We start from the raw sequence: 20923 nt of genomic DNA on the forward strand, positions 1-20923 counted from the left end.
CACCAGCATCACCACTTTCAACTTACTTGACTTGGTGTATTTGCCCAGCCTTCTCTCCATTAGGAAAATCTAAAAATTTGCCCAAATTCTTATCTGTAGGACATTTTTGTGTGCTTGAACTGTATCATCTATAAATGACATTGACTTACATTTATACATTAACTTAGTCAAGACTTAAGAGTCTTTAGGGTCTCATGCTTTGTGACTTTCTACTGAAACTGATTAGCCTGGTCTCCTTTCATTTTTATGTTCATTGATGTTATGATACATGTCTCCTCCTTTTTGTACTATGCTATATAGTATTACTGAAGTTTTATGCTGTGGGCCATAGAGTTTTTATATTATTTCATAAATGTTCCCTATGTAAGTAACTCCCTTTGGATCCAGTGTCCACCATTAATTCGCAAATCATTCAGGTCAATTTAATGGCTCTATAGTAAAATGAATTTATGTTTCTAACAGCTTTGTATTATGAATTTCTCTGCAACTATCTTCATGTTTTTATCTAAGTTCTGATCCAAAATTAAAAGAAAGAAACATTCTGTATTTTGAATCTTAACTAAAAGAAAACTTAGTTGAGCTTCTGGGCATTGTTTTCTTTCGTTACTCAGTTGTCTAGGTGATGTCATTTCTTATACTGTTATGTGCTTTCAGAGCCTCACTCCTTCTTTCTCCCTAGGAAGAACGTATGGCCACTGTGGTTTTGACTACTTTCTTCTTACTCTGAATTCTTATATCCCCCTTTGGAATTATCCATCGGTTTTACTGTTGGCTGTGTATGCCAAGTTAGAGACTACATTTCCCATCAATTTAATCTCCTTAAAATTCAGGTTTATCTATGTGTTTTTTCAGTTTCATTCTTCCTTATGTCTATGTCAGTAGCCAGATTGCCACATTCTGTCTTAGCCTCAGCTGTTTTCCTTTTCGCTTCCTCATGTCTTAGCATCTTCCTACTTGCCCCATGGTACTTAAATTGTGAGCCCCAGATCCTATACCTCACATCATCACAAGGCAGTGGGCATACTTCATTACTGACAGACAATGAAGTTTCATGGAAATCTAGCACAGAGCTTTGAGTCCTCCCTAAAAGTCATCATGGAAGCTAAGTCAAGAACCCAAACACTAGTCAAATTTCTGAACAACCGATGATTTGTTTTTTGAGATCCTTCAGTGAATGTTATTTGTCCCAATGTAGAAATAGTATAAACCATTCAAGATTAAGAAGCACGGCCAAGTGTCATTGTCAATAGGTTTGTATTTGGAATAATTCAGAAGCTCCTTTGACTCTAATATTGTGACAAAAGAGAATATTTTGTAAATTGGCATAGACAAAGTCACAGGCAAAAGATTGGTCATTTAAACTATGTTGGGTAGCTATTTGAAAGGATGAGCTGGTTAACAAATATTGTAAGAAAAGGCCCTTTTTACTTCAATAAGCTAATAAGTTAGCACAGGGTACTTCTCCTGAATTACTAATAGTAGCCCTGACTCTGTCTTCTCAAAATGGCACCAACTTGAATATTTACCAACAGTACTAGCTTTTGAACACACAGATAAATGGGTCCTCTGGTTGGAATTACACCTCAGGAATTATACCTTTACCTCATCCACTGATCAATCTTGAACATGTAATTAACTGCTTGCAAGTTCACAGGCGTTAGCCAAAGTGACTCTTGAAGGGGGAGTATCACATTTATAAGCATTTTAATGATTTCTCAATACCTTTGTTTAGAGAAATTTTTAAAAAAACAGGAAGGGGTTATTGTGCTTCTAGTATATTTGTTTAATCGGTGGTAATGAGATGCCAGTAGAAAACCAAACTTAAAGTAGAATATACCGGGAACTTAAATCTTAGGACACTATTGTTGGGAAAAGAAGGAACCTCAAGAAAAACAGCACTGTGCTTTTCATCATAACCATGTCTATTTTTGTACTGGCCATTTGTTGATTATTTTCAGGTCCTGTGCTGCACATTTTGAAAATGCTATACATTTCCAAAGAGCAGCTAGTGAGTTCTTACTATAAAAATAAAAAAAATACTTGTATGCATAAAATTTTATTTTTAGTGTTTATTCATATCATATTAATTTCCACTTGTTTGTTAAGCTTTGTGATTTAAAATTTTTCATGCAGGTAGCTAGAAAGTGGGGCATTTGAGTCTATAATAGAATTGTGTGGTTTGGTTTTTAAACTTTAATTTTTAGTTATTTATTTGCCAGTGCTGGGGCCTGAACTCAAGGCTTGCTGTCCCCAAGCTGCTTTTATTTAAGGCTAGTGTTCTGCCACTTGGGCCATAGCTCCAGTTCTCTCTCTCTCTCTCTCTCTCTCTCTCTCTGTCTCTCTCTGTCTCTCTCTGTCTTCCTCTCTCTCTCTCTCTCACTCTCTCTCTCTCTCTCTCCCTTTCTCTCTCTTTCTTTTCTTTTTTCTTTTTGTAATTTATTAAAGACAAGAGTCTCATGGACTTTCCTGCTAGGGCTGGCTTTGAACAGTGACCCTTAGAATAACCCTTCTGAATAACTAGGATTATAGTTGTGAGCCACCAGCACCTGGCTTTTTAATGGTTATATTTTCTGTTTTATCATTTTTGATATGGAAGCATGATGCTTTCTAGTTAGACCATCGATGTAGTATTGTAGTATTGAAATTTTATGGCACAATCTGTTTAATTTGTTTCATTTAGGAAAACAAAACAAAACAAAGCATCATTACAGTCACATACTAATTACTAGCCATGCATCATTCATTTGAAATAAAGCCTAGAGTGCTTTGTAGCTATGAGCAAAAAGGTCTCTAATGATTCATCACTTTGCAAACAGCATTGTTTTAAAGTTGCTTTTTTAGATCTATCATCTAGTGCCTGGGAAGCATTTTTCAAACTGTGAAAATCTCACTACCTATGTCTACATATATTCTTGAAATCTACTTGAGAAACAGAATGGAAAAGATGAATCTGTGCTTAAAGTACTAAATTACTGTCAATTCTTCCAGTTGTGACTTGTGTTTTAATTATTACAGATATCTCAGGTTTATTTACATTCTTATGCCACACCCTCGGAGGCCCCATTATTCCTGGAGCAGTCTCTAGGGTTTAGTTTTAATAAAATTGAGTTCATACTGCAATGTGCATTCTGTTGAATATGCTAATCATGCAGATGTAAAGTTTGATGACTATATATCAATTTTTTATATATGTGTAAAATGCTTCCCTGTGTTTACAAAGCATTTTCTCCTAGATGTGTGTGTGTGTGTTTATTACTAATTATATCAAACAAGTAACATATGGGAAGGGAAAAGTTTGTGGGTATCTGTACACACACACACACACACACACACACACACACACACACACACACACACACACACACACACACACACACACACACACACACACACACACACACACACACACACACACACACACACACACACACACACACACACACACACACACACACACACACACACCGTAGTGGGAAGGAGGTGAGATTACAAAATGTAAGGAAGTGGCTAAGCCAGCATACCTTAAATATTTTAATAGCTGAAATTTTACAAAATATTAAAAAATTCAATTTCTAGTAACATGGAAAAACTAAAAATAATTAAGAATAACTTAAACAAATATACATATACTATACACAATGATTAAACTTCAGAAAAATATACAACTCAACTGTGATCAGACAAAAGATGGAAACTACATCTTTGTGAAAAGAGAAAATCATGAGTGTCATAAACACCCAGCCTTTGAGCTGTTGAAAAGTTTTCAGTTATAGCAAAATAAGCGAATTTTAGCAGAGGATGTGATTTTCTTTGCTAATAGGAGGCAAGGATCAAGTTCATGGTAGCAAACCAGCTGAGATCTTTTTCTTCCTCTACAGAGCAAGACCCTGTTCTTCTGTAAGCACTGTGTCAGTCTCTCTTGAGTCTGTGTTCATCAGTTGCACTGTTCTCATGCTCTGTAGCCAGCCATACTTGCCTGATAAGCTGGCTAAGTGTGGAACAGAACCATCTAGAGGTTTAGAATTAGTAAGATGCACTGGGCTACTGCCTCTGTTAGAAAATAGTTCTTAACACCTCATAACCACTGGTGGTATTCAGTCAGACAAAAGAAAATGTGCTATTAAGTGTGGGCCACAGAAGAGTAAAGGATCTAAGATCTACTCTGCTTCTACTCCATCCCCACCAAACACCAACTACTGACTAATCCTGAAAGGAAAATAATTTGGAGACTAAATAGGGCTAGGGAAACACTTGTTAATTTTCATGACTTAGCAATGACAGAGTATTAAAGTGAAACCCAACTCACTGAACCACTGAATATCATCAGCTACTTTCTGATTTGTCTAATAAAAAGCAGTCTCCAAAGGAATACCATAGAACTCACACTGGTTACACTTAACATGAATGACAGTGGTCAATATCAAATTAAATTTAAGAATAATAAAATGGGATATAATAAAAAATAAGTAAGATGTGAAATAACCCAGTTTATGTAGATTTTACTTACACAAATATAAGTGGTTGTGTTGTATATGTTCAAAGAACTAAAGGCACTGAAGGCAAGGATCTTTAGGGAGTTAAAGGAAAGCCTAGTCTTAATTAAGGAATCTTTTCAGTACAATGAAAATGGTAAGCATTTACCATATGGGATCATTCAAACTGAAAAGTTCAATAACTAAATTGAAATTTTTAATGTAGAGTTTAACATTATATAGGATGGAGCAGAAGAGTCAAGAGATTTTGAAGGCAGATTTATAGAGTATAAATGTACAAGTCTTGGCTTTACTTTGCTCCTATGAAACATGTAAAAACTGTACCATATGCACTTTGATGTTTTATGGTTTTCTTAAATAATTTTTAGCATAGCAGCTTTAATATCACAAGAGCACATTTATTTTAAAAAACATTTTTTTTATTCTGAGTACTCCTCAAACATACGGCACTTGAATAGCTATTTTTTTTTTTTGAAGCCTTTCTTCCAAATGAATTTAACTTCATTTTTTTCTTGAGAATTCTGGAGATCATGAACATACTGGCCTGCTAACAGTAGAAGATAGACATATTTTTTCACATAATTAGAGAATGGAGCTCAAAATTTTTTTCTAAGTGTCTTCATTCTGCTATTAGATCATGCTACTTTCACAAAGTATTTTCTCTCGTCTTTCATAAAGACACATTTTTTTCACATCCTTATTTATCATCCACTCCCACACAGAAATGAAAAACTCACTAGTAGACAAATATGAGCAAGGAGTGGAGTCTGTTACAGGATATCTCTCTGTAAGAGACCTGGAAACATTATTTAAAATTTAGCATAGTTAGGAAGTTGTTGGGGTTAATAAAAAGAAATGAAAGAAGTATTGACATAGTAGCAGGCTGAGCTTACAGGGTCATTCTCTACCATGTGGCACCTTATAACCACTGGAAGGAAATTAACAATCATTCTTGTAAGAATACAGCCAGGGAGTTTGATTCCAGATGGTTTTTAAATTGTGAGCATTAATTTCCATACACACTGATGCTCTGAGTGCTATGAGAGCCTGATTAATAGCAAATTAGCTGGAGGTCCACGTTCTACAAGCTATGTGACTTGAAGCTGTCACTTAAGATTCCTGGAACCCTATATTATTATTCCTTATAGCTACGTATTCATGAAATATCTACTCAGTGGTATTAGAAAATTAAATGAATGGTCAGTTGTATGATTGACTTTAGGAAATAATGGTAAGTATATAGAATATGAGCTAAAATTTCATTTGAAGCAAGACTGGATTGGGGTTCAGTAAAAAAAAAAAAAGCCCCTCATTTTGAACAAGTTGTCTTTAGATAACCTTTTAGTTAGGAAAAAAACCACAAGGACAACCATGCGTAATGTCAAATATGTGTGATGTGCCATGTCAAGTTAATTCTTTTTGACCCCATGGAAATTGACTAAAATTAAGATTATATGTGAATACCTCATGTGATACAATTATGGGATATTACATCTTCTTGTGGAAACCTATTCCTTACCATTTAAGACAGATGGGAAGAGCTACACAATATGTACTATGTCCTACACAATATGTGCTACACAGGCAGCCATAACTTCTGTGCCTCTCATAGCAGCGAGTGGGGCCCAGTCTGTACTTGTTGGTTCATTGGTTTTCTACAGTTCTATCCACCTTACCTTGTTCCTCCATCACATATGTTGCTACCAAGCAAAATTTTGAAATAAAAATTTCCCTCAGTTACTGCTTTTAAACTTTCCTCATTCATTCTGTCATGTCTGTGGATGGTAGTATGGGAAAGGTGTGAGAACCACTGATATGTGCCTTCAAAAATAGTAAGGACAGCTTGGCGCCAATGGCTCACGTCCTATCTAGTTAGGAGGCTGAGATTTTAGGATTGTGATTCAAAGCCAGCCCCAACCGGAAAGTCCGTGAAATTCTTGTCTCCAATTAGCCACCAGAACACCAGAAGTGGTGCTGTGCCTCAATTGGTAGAGCACTAGCCTTGAGCTGAAGAGCTCAGGGACAGCACCCAGGCCCAGAGTTCAAGCCCTACAATTCCCCCCCCCCCCCCCCCCCGCCAAAAAAAAAACAATAATAATAAGGACACAAGTGTTTTCACTTTTTCAGATTAATCTTCAGATTATAACTGATTGTCATAAATTTGGGGTTATGAGTTTATATTAATAACATTTCATAACAAACTGACAAGATTCCTCTATAGAAATGAAATTCTACCTTCTATCATTCTAATTACTAGTTTTTACTATAACCTTCACTCTTTATTAAAAATAAATTTCTGTTGTCCTTGGAATAGTATTCAAGTACTATTGGTCTTGATTTCTGCATTTAGTTTAGACTTTGCCAGCCAAGCAGGTTTCTAGACTTCTTGAGAATGGAACAGAAAGCAAAATATGGATAGAAGTGAGGTAAGGAAATATTTTTCAAACATAGGCATTTTTTTTCCTTTTTACCCTATGCTTCCATCTGAAGAAATACAATTTGATTTCACTATGAGATTTTTTAAGCCCTCCCCCCGCCCCTCGCCCCCCATCAGTGGTGGTGCTTGAACTCTGGGCCTGGGCACTGTTTCTGAGCTCTTCAGCTCAAGGCTAACGCTCCATTACTTGAGCCACAGCATCTCTTCCAGCTTTTTCTGTTTATGTGGTGCTGAGGAAGGAACGTAGGGCCTCATGAATGCAAGGCAAGCGCTCTACCACTGATCCAGCTGCCTAGCCCATACCCTTCTCTTATGATAGATCAAAAAATTTAGATCATGAACAATCATAAACATTAGGTGTAGTTGAATTTTTTTTTTCCTTGTGAAGGGCAACCATTGGACCTAGGGGAGAATTGTACCACTAATGAGGAAACTAAGGGCAGGAATAAGTTCCAGGTGACCTGTCAAGTCATTCCAGCTCAGTAGTTTTGTTTAAAATACATTTATTTAATATTAGTCAAAACACTAATTTATTGAAAGTTAGAAGTAAGAACCACATGAAAAGGACATAAAATGAAAAATGTTTCATTCAAAGCTCTGTTTCTAGGTTACCTTTGCTGACTTTGCTTTGTCAGGGATTTTTATGAACTTATAGTACTTTGTTTCATATTACATCATAGACTTTATCTTTCCAAGGTACTTGTCCCTTGTGCCAGATAGACTCATTACTCATACAAATCTGGGTTATATTTTTCTAGGAAAATTAATTACTTTATGTTAGCTGCATATGGTTAGCTTGTCAGCAGGAGTGTTTGAACATATTTTGGGGTGGTATAATGTAGGCATTTAAGCAATTTTTTTCTCCTCTGTGTGCATGAAACAGTACATTAATATATGTTAGATAATAATATTTTGTAATACTAAGATGTGGCATGGGAAACTAGAGGATTCTTACTTGTGTTTATTGCAAATTGCCAAGTAGTTCATAATCTTGAATGAGGGCTCCAGGTGAAAATAGAATATCTTGTGAATGGCTATAATTTTATGAAGGACATGAAAACATTTTTTTCGTATGTATGATTCCAAAGGACATATTAACTGTCAAAGTGTTTCTCATGTTACCAATGTAGCATATAGACATTTGCCGTTTGTAAGGTTTATGGATGAAACCAGTGCCCACAAATGCAAATTTATTTTGATGCCTATTTTCAGAGAATTAAATGAGTTTATGAGAGTTAAACTGCTTTAATCCTACTTTGTGTACTAAGTGCCTTAAAGGATCAACTCATGTCCAGTAAGAATTTACTTTCTAATAGTGTCATCCTTGTCTTTCATCATTTTACATTGCTTATATTTTATGAAACTTGTTTTTATATATTATTATTGTAAAGGTTATGAATGGGGGGTTACAGTTATATAAGTAAGGAGTACATTTCTTTTTAAATACTGTTACCCCTTCTTTCATTTTCTCCTATTTACCCTTCCCTCTTACCCCTCCCCAACTTGTATAGTTAATTTCCAACATCGTGGAAATAGTGACTATTATTGTTGCATTACTTCATCCTTTGTCCTGATGTTTCCTTCCATGGATCAGATATACATACATACAAGATAAAAGGCACAGAAAACTAAAACAACAACAATAACAACAAAAGAAATAACTGCATACAGGACATAATAAGAACCTCTTGTTTCCAATTCTCGGAGTTCATTTTAATATGTTTTATTATATAGTCCTGTGCTCTTGGAAATTTGACTATTGTGATCCCCTGTTAAGAATATCATAGACTTATTCTATGAAACATTATATATTAAAGTCTTTGTTGTGTTTGCAGTCCTTTTACTCTTCTGTGGAAGAAAAGAGATTCGTAGATAAGGGAATTTAAAATCATTCTTTGAAGCCAAGGAATTGAGAACACTAAAGTATCTTATGAATTCTTACTAACTTCTGTAATATTAGACTTCTTAGTATCTTGCTTATGTGAACATTAACATATGTCATGTAGCTGAGGAAAATGCTAGGTAAAATTGGATATTTAAATTATTTACCAAAGAAATGCCTGAGTCCCTGTAATGATTCAGACTATTTGAAGCCATTTTCTCAGAAGTGTCTACTCAAAGTTTATTCTTCATTGCTCAGTTTTGTTAGATGAGTTGGCTAGGTTCTATTTTTCTTAAAGGTGTCAAATAACTTTTGTTTAGTAGATTTTATTTTGCTCTGGGTTTGTTTGTTTGTTTGTTTTGCCCTCAGTAATAAGTATTGAACCCAAAACCTTATGAATGTTAGGCAAACATTCTAACACTGACCTACTCCCCTAGCTGTATGTTGTTGAAAATAATAAGTATTATACCATGAGCAAATTCAATTCTGTACCTGATTTTTTTTTCATCATATTTGACACTCTACAAATAACATCGTACTTTAGCTTTTTCTTTTGGGTTAGTGAACAATAAGAACGAGTCTAGTCACTGTTTGTGTCCATCCTTGCCTCAAACTATATCTGATATTTCCTTGCATAACTTCAACAATTTAACTAGTATATTGTCATCCATCTGATTTAAATCTCAAATAATAAATTCATTAAATTCCTTGCAGTGGAGGAATTCATATGTAGTTACATTCAGTGTGCTTTATGTCTACTTCTAAGTGGTCATTCCCTCCCCTGTGTTCATAGAACAAATGTTATGTTTTAGCCCTTACCCTTTATTATAGAGATTCATTGTAATATCTTTCTTTTTTATATTGTCATGTACATTTTATTTAAAATTTATTGTGAGGGTGATTACATGAGTAAGGTCATGAGTACACTTTTTTCTGAACAGGGTCATCCCCTCCCTGATTTTCTCCTACTTTTTTCCCTTCTGTCCCCTTTTACCTCCAGTTGTATAGTTCCTTTCCAACATAGTTTCTAGTGAGTATCACTGCTGAATTGGTTCATCCTTTGTCCCACAATTTCTGTGCTTCCCTTTCCCCTCCCCAAATCAGATAAATATACAAGGCAAAATGTACAGAAACTTTAAAAAAGCAACAAAAGGGAATAAACCTAAGGAAAAAAGAAATAACTGCAGATACTACAATATATAATTTATTTCTATGCATATATATTTAATGTTTTTGATCAAATCATCTCCCTGTAATACTTTCTTTTCCCATCTTCTTACCCTTTTTAAACAGTTCTTCACAATTATCATTATTCTATTTTTATACATTTGTACAAAGCCCTTTTGTTCTTTCTGAAATAGCCAGTTACCCACATCCCCAGAAGAGAAATACAGAATTCCCAACCAGGACTTACATGGCATGTGATAGACATGTGGCTTTGTACTACCTCATTCTCCTGCTACTCCCATGTTTTCTCACTCTGATTCTGCTAATTTCGTATGTGTCAGGAGTCATTCTACTCTCTGTGTTTCTGAAGAAAGTCAATTTAGCACAAATTGGGACCTATTTACTCTCCCTCTATCTAACACATACTGTTAGTCAGCAGGGCTTCTGAGGACAGCAATTGCTATTTGAAGAAAACAAACCTTTTTTAGACCTTTCTTGAATATGTTTTAAACATGACCTCGTGAATTTCAATACTGAACAGAGTTGATTTAAGATCATGATATGAATGCTTTGTAATTTGTTGCCTATGTATCCTGTTACATTTTTAAAATTCAGCCTTTTTAAAAAATCATGTTTACTTTATTACTTAATTAGACATCACTGTTTCATTAAAGCTTTCTTTTCATTGCACATCTAAATTGTTAATTTTGTGTTTTTGAGGGATGACTCTGGATTCCTTACAGAAATAAGCAGAACTCTCTTCTCTCTTCCTGCCATCAGTTTCAGGGGACATATTGCTTCTTCGGATCTGTCATACCAATAAATCATCCCAGATTACTTGCAATCCTACCATACTAACGTATACCATGCATTTTAAAGGAAATCTGCTATTTTCTTTTCAATCAGATGAGCAATGTGAAGAGACTACGGCCACGGCTCACTGCTATTCTCTTTAAGCTTCAGTTTGAAGAGCAGGTGAACAACATCAAACCTGACATCATGGCTGTCAGTAGTGCCTGTGAAGAGATAAAGAAGAGCAAAAGCTTTAGCAAGTTGCTGGAACTTGTGTTGCTAATGGGAAACTACATGAATGCTGGCTCCCGGAATGCTCAAACCTTCGGATTTAACCTTAGTTCTCTCTGTAAAGTGAGTTTGTTTTTCTTAAAACACGTATTTGCCTGAACACTTGCTCTTAAATGTCAGCCCTGATTACATTATTGAATTTTTTTATTTTGATGTGCTCATTATCAAGAACTTGAACTGAACCATGAACTCAAACCCAGAGTGAACTGAGCTAATTTACTCAACCTCTGAACTAAATCCAAATATTAATTTTCTCTGATCTGCAAATCCTTCAGTTGTTTAATAACAAAATTATTTCGTAAACCTGTGCTTTCTCAAAGCAACAAAACGGAACATTAAAATATTGTTTAAGGTATATTTGTTTAGTTCAGAGATCTGCAAATGATGATATATATTGAATTTTGCTTAGGATTGTCTACATTTTTTATCTTTAATTAAATATTTCTCTGCATTGTCTTTTAAGACTAGAAGGAGAAGAAGATTGCTTTGTATAGGAAAGGGAAATAATTATATTAGGACTAACTATTCTTCCAATGACATTGATGAGTATAAAAGGTTTCTCACTATAGTTTTAGAGGATATGAAAATTGAGTACATTTGTAGTTTTTTTTTTTTAAACCTTCTGGGATTTTCCACAGGTTGAATTTACTTGAAACCAATATTTTCTGTGTTTTTTATAACAGAACTCTTTAACAATGACTGGAACATGCTTTATTGATCTGTTAACAGTAAATTCTCTCAGATACACCTCAGAAAAACGCTTTTTCTTATACTTAACCTTACTTCTGCACTCTCTGATTAAGAAATTTGATTATTGCCATTACCAGTTATATAGGAAGGTGAAAATAAAAGTTTGGTTTTAGCTATGGTTTATGAATAGCTATTTCTCTGGTGATTACATGAATTTTCTAACAGTTTTCCTATCCAAGACTTTCATTCATACTTGTACCTTCTGAGTTTTCCCTTCTTCAATTTCCATCTTTTTCTTCTCCTGTGTTTATTGAATTCTGTATTTGGTCAAGTTCCCTTTGTGGTGACATAGTTCCTGAAACATAATATAGAATGCATATCCATTAAGTACTTACTCAGAAGCGGTCCTGTGGCAGATGCTTTACCATATCATCGCGTTAATGTAGTGATTAATATTTATATGGCATAGTTGGAGCTCACATTTTCTACATGTAAACTACTAATTATGATTGAGTGTTTCAGTGGCGCTGTCTTCAAAATGTTATACCTGTTGAGTTAGGCTGTAGAGACTAGTTTAGCTTCTATTGGGCAACTAGTTTTCTAGAGATGTTCAGTGAGGACTAGGAATATCACAGAGAAAAAGCCATTCTCCACAAGAGAAAGAAGTTTGCTTTTGAAGGCTTATGGTATGGCATGTGTGAGTCCCTTGAGTGATCTAGTATCTTTGGCATTATATGGCACAGGATGGGGTTGGAAAGTGGTGTAGATGTTTAGCAGCTGTGAATGGCATCCTAGGTGTGTTGATTGTTTAAAGACATATTATACTACAAAGTAGGTAATGTGATCTGATGCTTGGTTGGAAGATAATCCTATAGTTAATGTGCAAGTAAGCCAAGCTGTGCTGTCAGGTACTGTTGTCATTAAACATATATGGCTATTTAAACTTAATTAAAATTTAAATAAAGTTAAAATTTTATTAGTCATAATTGCTGCTGCTGCATGCTATGTTTTTAGTATCTGATTTGTCAACATAGACATAGCTCATTTCTACCACTGCAGAAAGTTTTATAGGTCAGCCCTGGGTTTGAGAGTTAAGGTGGGGAGACACTCCATGGCTTGCTGACCTGAAATACAGGATGAGGAGTGTGAGAGGAAATTGATGTTAGAAGATAAATATGGAAGATAGTCTTGAAAGTGAAGGAAAGAGTGAAGTATCAACTATAATTTCTATTTCTAGTTTAGCCAACTGATAGGTTGGTATAGCTGCTTACATGTGTGAAGTGATGGCTCGAAAGGGAATTAGATCAGAATTTGATGATGTTTTCTTCCTCTGTTTACCTAAAGGAGATCTTTTTTAAGCTTCCCTGTGCAATACTTTAGTAAACGTTTGTATGTGTACCGTGTAACAATCTCTGCATTTTGAGGTGATGGAGTCTCAAGGTAAAGTGTAGTAGTGACATTTGTGATAGGATGCTAGAGAAGATGGAGAGAAATATGCAAATTCAACATTTGGGGACTTGCTCGTGGGTGATTATTACAGAGAGTCTGAAGGAGGAGGTAAGTTAGACTTCCAAGTCTAACCTTTCCCTGAGAAAACTAAGGAGTCAAAAGGAAGATGAGGAATAAGGTGTGGGTGAAGCTAAGTGCACACCTGAAATCTACAAGGGGTTATTTCCTATCAAAAGTGTCTGTTTCACTTTAGTTTTACATTATGGAAATATAGTTGCCCACCAAAGTTGGCTGCTTGCCCTATTTCATGCCTTCACTTCAGAGAGCTGTTGACAGAAGTCTGAGTCTGATTAATGAGGTAGAATAGCTTAAAATAGTGCTTGTTACATAGTAAATAAATACTCAATACATAGCTACTGAATGAATGAACTTGTTGCAATATACACAGTGTAGACTGCCATATTTATTTTGTAGTTGAAAATAGAATTATTCTCATTGAGATACCACTGCTGATGCATAGTAATTTAAAATTTCTATACAAATGCAATACATGCTGTTATTCCTTTACAAATCAGTTAATCTGTCTCCATATAAAGAGCTGACTATATTTTTATTCAATGATACTGGGTATTTTGATCATCTCTTGTAGGAGCCTTCTGTTGTGCCAGAAACAAAATAAATACTACAAGCTCATATTTTTATTAGACTACACGTCAAGTTGAAAGAATATTTTGAACAAGATATCTCATCGTGTTTGTTATCAGAAGTACCCAGCTTGATCTTTGACAATTGTGATTGAATTTTTCACACTGCATATAAAGCATTTGGTTTGTTGATAATCCCCTACAAAGGAATTCCATATTTATTTGACAGTAGAAAATCAGGGAAGTATTTTAATCTGATAAAAGCATGCTGAGTAATTATATGATATTAATCATTCTCTATCTGAAATCCTTACTGTTAAATGACCTTTACAAGTTAAACTTAAGTAAGAAAAAAAATACATGGAAACTTATATTAAATTGTTGGTGTTGTATTGCCCAGAAATAAGTATATTAATCCTGAGCTCCATGTATATAATAGTATAATTTTATAGCTATCTTAGGTTTTCTTTACATTTGTAATCAGGATAACTAACCGTATTTTCTCTGAATTAACAGAGAAATGGATTATTAATTTCCTCTTATCTCAAAGATTTAAAGTATTTACAACAAATAAATACAGAGGAAAATATGATATAAGATAAACTTCAATTTTTTTCACAGGATGTAAGAATTAAAGTTGATATACAGATGTGAGATTTTTCTTGTGGTCACAGTATGGTGTAAATATTTTCTTGAAACTTTCTGCTACAAATAGTGTATTTTTCTCTTTAGGTAAAGGTGAACATCCCCAAAAATTTGCACATGGATTTTTTTTTCAAAGACAAATGTGTTGAGCAGTATTCTTTTAAATAACACTGGACAAATCAATTTATTTGAATCTTTTGGCTATAGTCATCCCTTTCTTCCCTTACCCCATAAAATATATATTGAAGGCCTTGTAAAGGCGTTGTATGCCATGATATACCTCGTGATAAAATATACTTTACAGTGACAGTAATGCTGCTCCTAGTTTAGGTTAAATGCTGTGAATGACTTTTCTTTCTGATGGCTTGACTTTTTAAAAGGATAAACCTAATAATATAAGTGGAGGAGTACTTGTCACTCACGAAATTCTCCAAAGATAGTACTTTGAATGAAAACTATATAATCGGCCTTTGCAATTTTGCACACACACACACACACACACACACACATATATACACATATATATGTGCAAAATATACATATATACACACATGCACATATACACACAAATATAGAGACTTACTGCTAAAATGTGAATCCATATTCTTAGAAATCCAGTTCGCAGTTGACAGATACTTGTCTGATTAAAATGATTATCTGTAAAAGTACGTTACCTGGTTAGTGTTGGAAGTATTTCTTAAGGAGGACTTTCTGGGGAGATTTTTTTTTCCTCTCCAAGTAGATCTGCATTCTAGTTAAGGGATATATTGACTCAGATATCAGAAGTTCAGGATCACATTCAAGTATACAAAATAATTTTGACCAAAAAGTTACACATCTTCACAAGTATACAAATGGATACTAAGGTTTACTGATCTCTAATGAGAAGAGTAATTTGTAATTAAAAATCATTTTGTATAGATTCATATAGGTGTTTATCCTAGTTAATTAGATAACTTTGTAGATTAAAGAAATAAACAAAATTTGAAGAATAGTAAATATAACTAATTTTTGTAAATGCTAATATTAAGAAAATTGTAGAAACAAGTAACGGTTGACCCACTTTAAACTTTCCAATATTGTCACTTGTAGAACATCTACTGTTGTCTGCAGAATATTAGTACGCTTCCTCTCAAAGTTGAAGTCATCAAAAGATCCACTGTAATGGGGTGCTGGGAAGCAAGTGGAAAGAGGAGGAGGGGTGGCAGGCAAGATTGATTTATTTCTACATTTTTTTCTAATGCACAGTTTTTTTGTGTTACCTTCTGAGTTAATTCTTTTATAACCACAGATTATTCCAAGTAACTTCACCAAACCTGTGATGGTAATAATCTACAATAAAAACATTCCATTTCCTCTTGTTTTAATATCTCTGCTAAACTTAATGAGTGGTTTTTACAAAATGAACACTTATTTCTTAGATCACAGTCATTTGCACCCTGGAGTTTTCTTCAAAAATACTAATACCATAGCTACTTTATGAGTTCAATTAATTCAGAATGTATGAATTTGGATCCCTATTAGTGTTATTTTAAAATGAGCTAGCTCCCTTAGGTGATTTTAATACTCAGTCTAAACTGAGAATCATATTATACCATATACCATACTTAATTAATTAAAAATTGAAAATTTCTGATTGATTATTTGGAACCAACCAAACAACAAATGTAAAGTAAGGGAAACTAAACAACCCTACACAAACAACTTATGGATAAGTTGAGAAAACATTTTCCCTAAACTGCTGCTTTTCTCTCATGCCAGTCCGAACACTGTTCTGAAAATGAAAAATTTGAGGAAGAATGTGGATTTCTGATGCAGAGTGGGAGGGAAATAAGTTGAAGGCCTTTGTCCTGAGTCCTAGTTGAAGCTCCTCTGTGTACAGGGACAATTTTAATGTCTCTAAAGCAGGAGACATTACTTCTGCTTTTCATGAATGCTTTCTATTTTATATACCTATTACAATCATTCTGGCTAACTTTATAATTTTTGTGAAATTTTTATTTTTATTTTTATGTACCCCTTTTATTCTATGAAGTTATTTTAAAGAAAGGTCTCTGCCAACCATTCCTTTGTTCCATCTGCACTCATTGTGTGTTTTACAAGAATTTTCTTTTTTTTTTTATCAGATTGGCAAAAACTTATAAGTACACTTTGGCATCCTTTAAAAATAAAGCAGTCATGGGCCAAAAATATGCAAATAACAAATGCCATTCTTATTTTACATACATCCAATTAAATCAGAGAGATCCTGGTTTCTAAAGCAATGTGAAACTACTTAGAATGCTTAACCTCTTTTGACTTATTCATTGACACATTTAGTTGATAGCATTTTCCAAGAAGTGTTTAACTGGATTTATTTAGCTTTTTTTAAAAGAAATTATTTCTGTATCACCTTTTTACCCTATTTTTATTTTTTTTCCGGTCGTGGGGCCTGAACTCTGGCCTGGGCGCTGTCCCTCAGCTCTTCAGCTCAAGGCTAGCGCTCTACCACTTGAGCCACAGTGCCACTTACGGCTTTTTTCTTTTTGCCTATGTGGTGCTGAGGAATCGAACCCAGGGACTCAGGCATGCAAGGCAAGTGCTCTACCACTGAGCCACCTTCCCAGCCCCTTACCCTATTTTTAAAGCATTGTAAATTAAAATTATTCTTTGAATAGAATCTAAAAGAGTAAATTTGTCAGACATAGGCCTATGTACTATCATCTTTGATCACAACGTTGATAACAGTCTTTGATCACAAGCTTTCTGCTCTGTCAAACTAATTTTTGCCCAAATACTCAGTCTCGGAAGAAACCACTTCAACACCACTGTTATAGGAGGCTGCTGCCCATCAGAGGCTACACCCATGATTAGTCCCACCTCCTGTCTCATTTACTTCAGTCTCTTCTTTTACAGCTTCATTATTTCTGCATTTTTAGAGTAAGATGCAAAACATGCTACATGTTTCATATCATTAATACATAGTGATTGTGAGCATTTTACTTGGGGGATATTTTTTTCTTGGAGTATGATGAAGTGGATACAAATGTGGCTTTGAATTATAGTTCCAGCGTTGGGAGATACATAACAAATCTACTGATATTTCAAAAATTCTGAATAATTACCAGTTGCGATAGATTTTTGCTGTTTTGTTTTCCTGAAAAATTTCACTTGAGATAGAACAGAAATAGATATTCTAGTGTCCTTGAAGTGTAAAGTTTTTCAATTCTTGTATTTACTTCAGTCCTGAACTGCAAATATTTAATTTAAAATTAGTGTTACCCAGTGCTGATGATTACTAAAATCAAATTACCAAATATCAGTAGATGTTGTATGAAATGAAAATAATTTATTGCATCAAGTGCACATGTTACATAAAAAGAAAGATCCAAAGTCAGTAATTTTCTACCTTAGTAAACTAGTAATATATGACCAAATGCAATCTGAAATAAGAAAAACAAAAGAAGGAAATAAGGAGGAAATGAAGGAAGGAAAGGAAAGGAAAGGAAAGAAGGAAGGAAGGCAGAGGGAGGGACAATGGAAGGAAGGAAGGAAGGATAGATGGGTGAACCCTTTGGATTTGTAGGCATGGCTCATGTGGTCTCATAACAAAAAAAAATTGAGGGAGGTACTGTTTCTCCATATCAAAAAGAGGTGCTTATTTTTAGGGATCCTATTATTATTAAAAGGATATTAAAGGAATATTATGTAACTCAGTGTCTGCAAATTTGATGATCCATGATGGAATGGATACTGTTCTCATAGAAACAGGAATAAGAATTGGATGTCACTGCTCATCTCTTCTGTTTAACATAGTAATTGGAAGTCCTAGCTAATGCAGTAAGACAGGAAAAGGAAATTATAGGTATGGAATTGTGTTTGCGCATAGAAGAAATATTCTCTATACAAAAACTAAATAAAATGACAGCGTAAACATCCTAGAAATTCTAATAGATATCACAAAGTTTCAGGACATGTTCTTTAAAAAAATCTACTGAATTTGTCTACACTATGAGCAATTGGAATATGAAGTAAAATATGCCACTTCCTTAAAACCCCAAAATAGCCATTATTCTAACAAAACACATATGAGATCTGTATAAGGAAAATTATAAAACCTAAATGGAAAATACAAAGATCTAACAATGAACTAACAAAATATTCATGTACAATAATGGAGTCCCAATATTTTTAAGATGTTATTTTTTTCCAGCTGACCTTTAGATTCAACAATGTCCCATGTAAAGTCCTTCCAAGTTTTGTGAATATTGGCAGTGATTTCCAAGTTTATATGAAGAGGCAGGACCTACAGTAACCCCTCTGTACATTATCTTGACAATTAAAATAATAATAACAAAAAAGCAATACTAAGAAAGAGGATCTAAATTGGAACTTTGACACTACTTCAAGACTTTAAGACTTGGTATAAGACTACCATCATCTAAACATTGTGGTATTGCAGCAGCTGTGGAGATGGCTGAGAAAGAGGAAGGTAGAAGAGGTAGAGAGGAGAGAGAAATGGATAGAAACAGAGAGCCAAATAACAGTATCCCATAAACATGGTCAACTGATCTTGGACAAAGGTGCAAAGAATTCCTGAGGAAATATTCAGGAACACAAACATTTAAGTGCCAAAACCAAGCAAACTAGAAAAAAGAAGAATGTTTGCAAAGACCTTAAGTCTTTAACAGAATTTACTCAAAATTTATCATGAACCCTAGCCATAAAATGTAAAATTGTGTTTTTTAGGACACAAGTGCAGAAAATCCATGCGACTTTAAAGATGACTGTCAAGAACTTTTAAAATATCACACTAACAGCATAGTCTGAGAGAAAAATTTGATGATCTATGTGCCATTAATATTTGTTGTTGAAAAATTTAAGTGAGTCAAAGCATAATCCACAAAATAGAAGAAAATGTTGGCTGAAAAATAATACCACTCTTAAAATTCAACTAAATGAAAACAGCCCTTCACAAAAAATAACCCAGACATAAGCAGAAACCCCACTCAAGAAGACTTCCAAATGGATAGTAAGCTGTTAAAATAATGCCAAAGGGGTTAAAGTGTGTTATTCTGGCATATTGACCAAGTTAAATATACTTGTTAAGCTACTGGTGTGAAAGATCACAACAACCTCTGTTCCACTTCTTAAAACCAGAAAATGACATTTCCAAGTGAAGAATACTCTACTTGGATAAGAAAGAATACTGTCCAAACCTGTTCAAGATAACTCATGACTTAAGCTTGTCCTCATAATTTAGTGACTTCTTTACAACTGTCTATCATTTGTCCAACGAAATGTATGAGTAACTGTCTTTAGCTGCTGTCTTGGGGCTTCATTTCTTTAAGAGAGCACCTGTGACACATGAAACTTGTGCTCCCTCCTATTAATCTGCCTTATGCTATTTAATTCTCAATCTTAGGCAGGAATCAGAGAAAATGGAAGTGGAGATTTTCTCAGCCCTGTAGCATTCAACATCACATGTAGTGGGAATTAGAAAATGCCAGGTAAATATTAGCCATTGGCCCCATCTATAGTTACCTTAATAGATTATACCAGATCATTGATGTCATAATGTGAGGATCTGGAATAGGAATCTTTATAATTCCTAGTGGCAGTGCAAAATGTAGCATCCCCTTGGAAAGCTAGTGATTGCAAAGCTGCATAAAATTTTACAAACCAGATAGTGACCACACTCTTTGGTATTTAATTAAATGGTTGAAAACATGTACACAAAAGCTTGCATGTATATGCTCATAGTAGTTTTATTCATGATTGTAGTTTTGTTGAAGTTTCATAGTGGTGGTAAACCTTTAATAGGTGTACAGATGAACAAGATAGGCTGTACAATGGAATGTTATTTAAGATTTAAGGGATCTCTTAAAAAATGAGACAAGATTAAATCATTGCTAAGTGAAACAAACCAGAATTAAGGTATTTATACCATATGATTCCAAATATGTGATATTGCGTAAACACAAAATTATATAGACCAAGCATTCCAAGGAGAAGGAAGAATGAAGAATGAATAGGTAGGGCACAGTTTCTTGGAGATGGAGACACTACTGTTACAGTGTAGTGTTATAATGGATACACAATTTAATTAGATCCATCCAGTGCAGTGATAGACATGTTATTCTTTTTGTTTGTCAGAATATAGAATAATAGAACAGAAAGATTTGATCACAATTAAAACTGGAGTCTAGTTAACAATATAGTCTGCTCATATTGTGTTAAAGAACTGTACCACACTAATGCAAAATGTTGATAGAGAATTTGGGTATATGGAAGGAAAGGTATGTGGGACCTTTGTTCTAAAACTTTGTATATTTTAAAAGCAAAAAAACCCATTTAAAATAAATGTTCTAATTTGTAGAATTAGAAGTTTGTATTAATCTGTTTCTACTGCTCCAGATTCACATTCTAAGCATTGTTGCAATTATTATTCACT

The 20923-nt window shown here is 34.3% G+C and overlaps 1 protein-coding gene across 1 annotated transcript in view; it reads left to right on the top strand.

Moving 5' to 3' along the window:
• Diaph3 (diaphanous related formin 3) overlaps nucleotides 1-20923 on the top strand; it is a 450161-nt gene that overhangs the window by 230163 nt on the left and 199075 nt on the right. The window contains exon 21 of the mRNA XM_070002884.1: nucleotides 10886-11125. Coding sequence (XP_069858985.1) covers nucleotides 10886-11125 — 240 coding nt within the window. The remainder of the gene's footprint in view (nucleotides 1-10885; nucleotides 11126-20923) is intronic.

Source organism: Dipodomys merriami, unplaced genomic scaffold, assembly GCF_024711535.1.
Source record: "Dipodomys merriami isolate MVZ:Mamm:240054 unplaced genomic scaffold, mDipMer1.0.p SCAF_6, whole genome shotgun sequence".
Lineage (NCBI taxonomy): Eukaryota > Metazoa > Chordata > Mammalia > Rodentia > Heteromyidae > Dipodomys > Dipodomys merriami.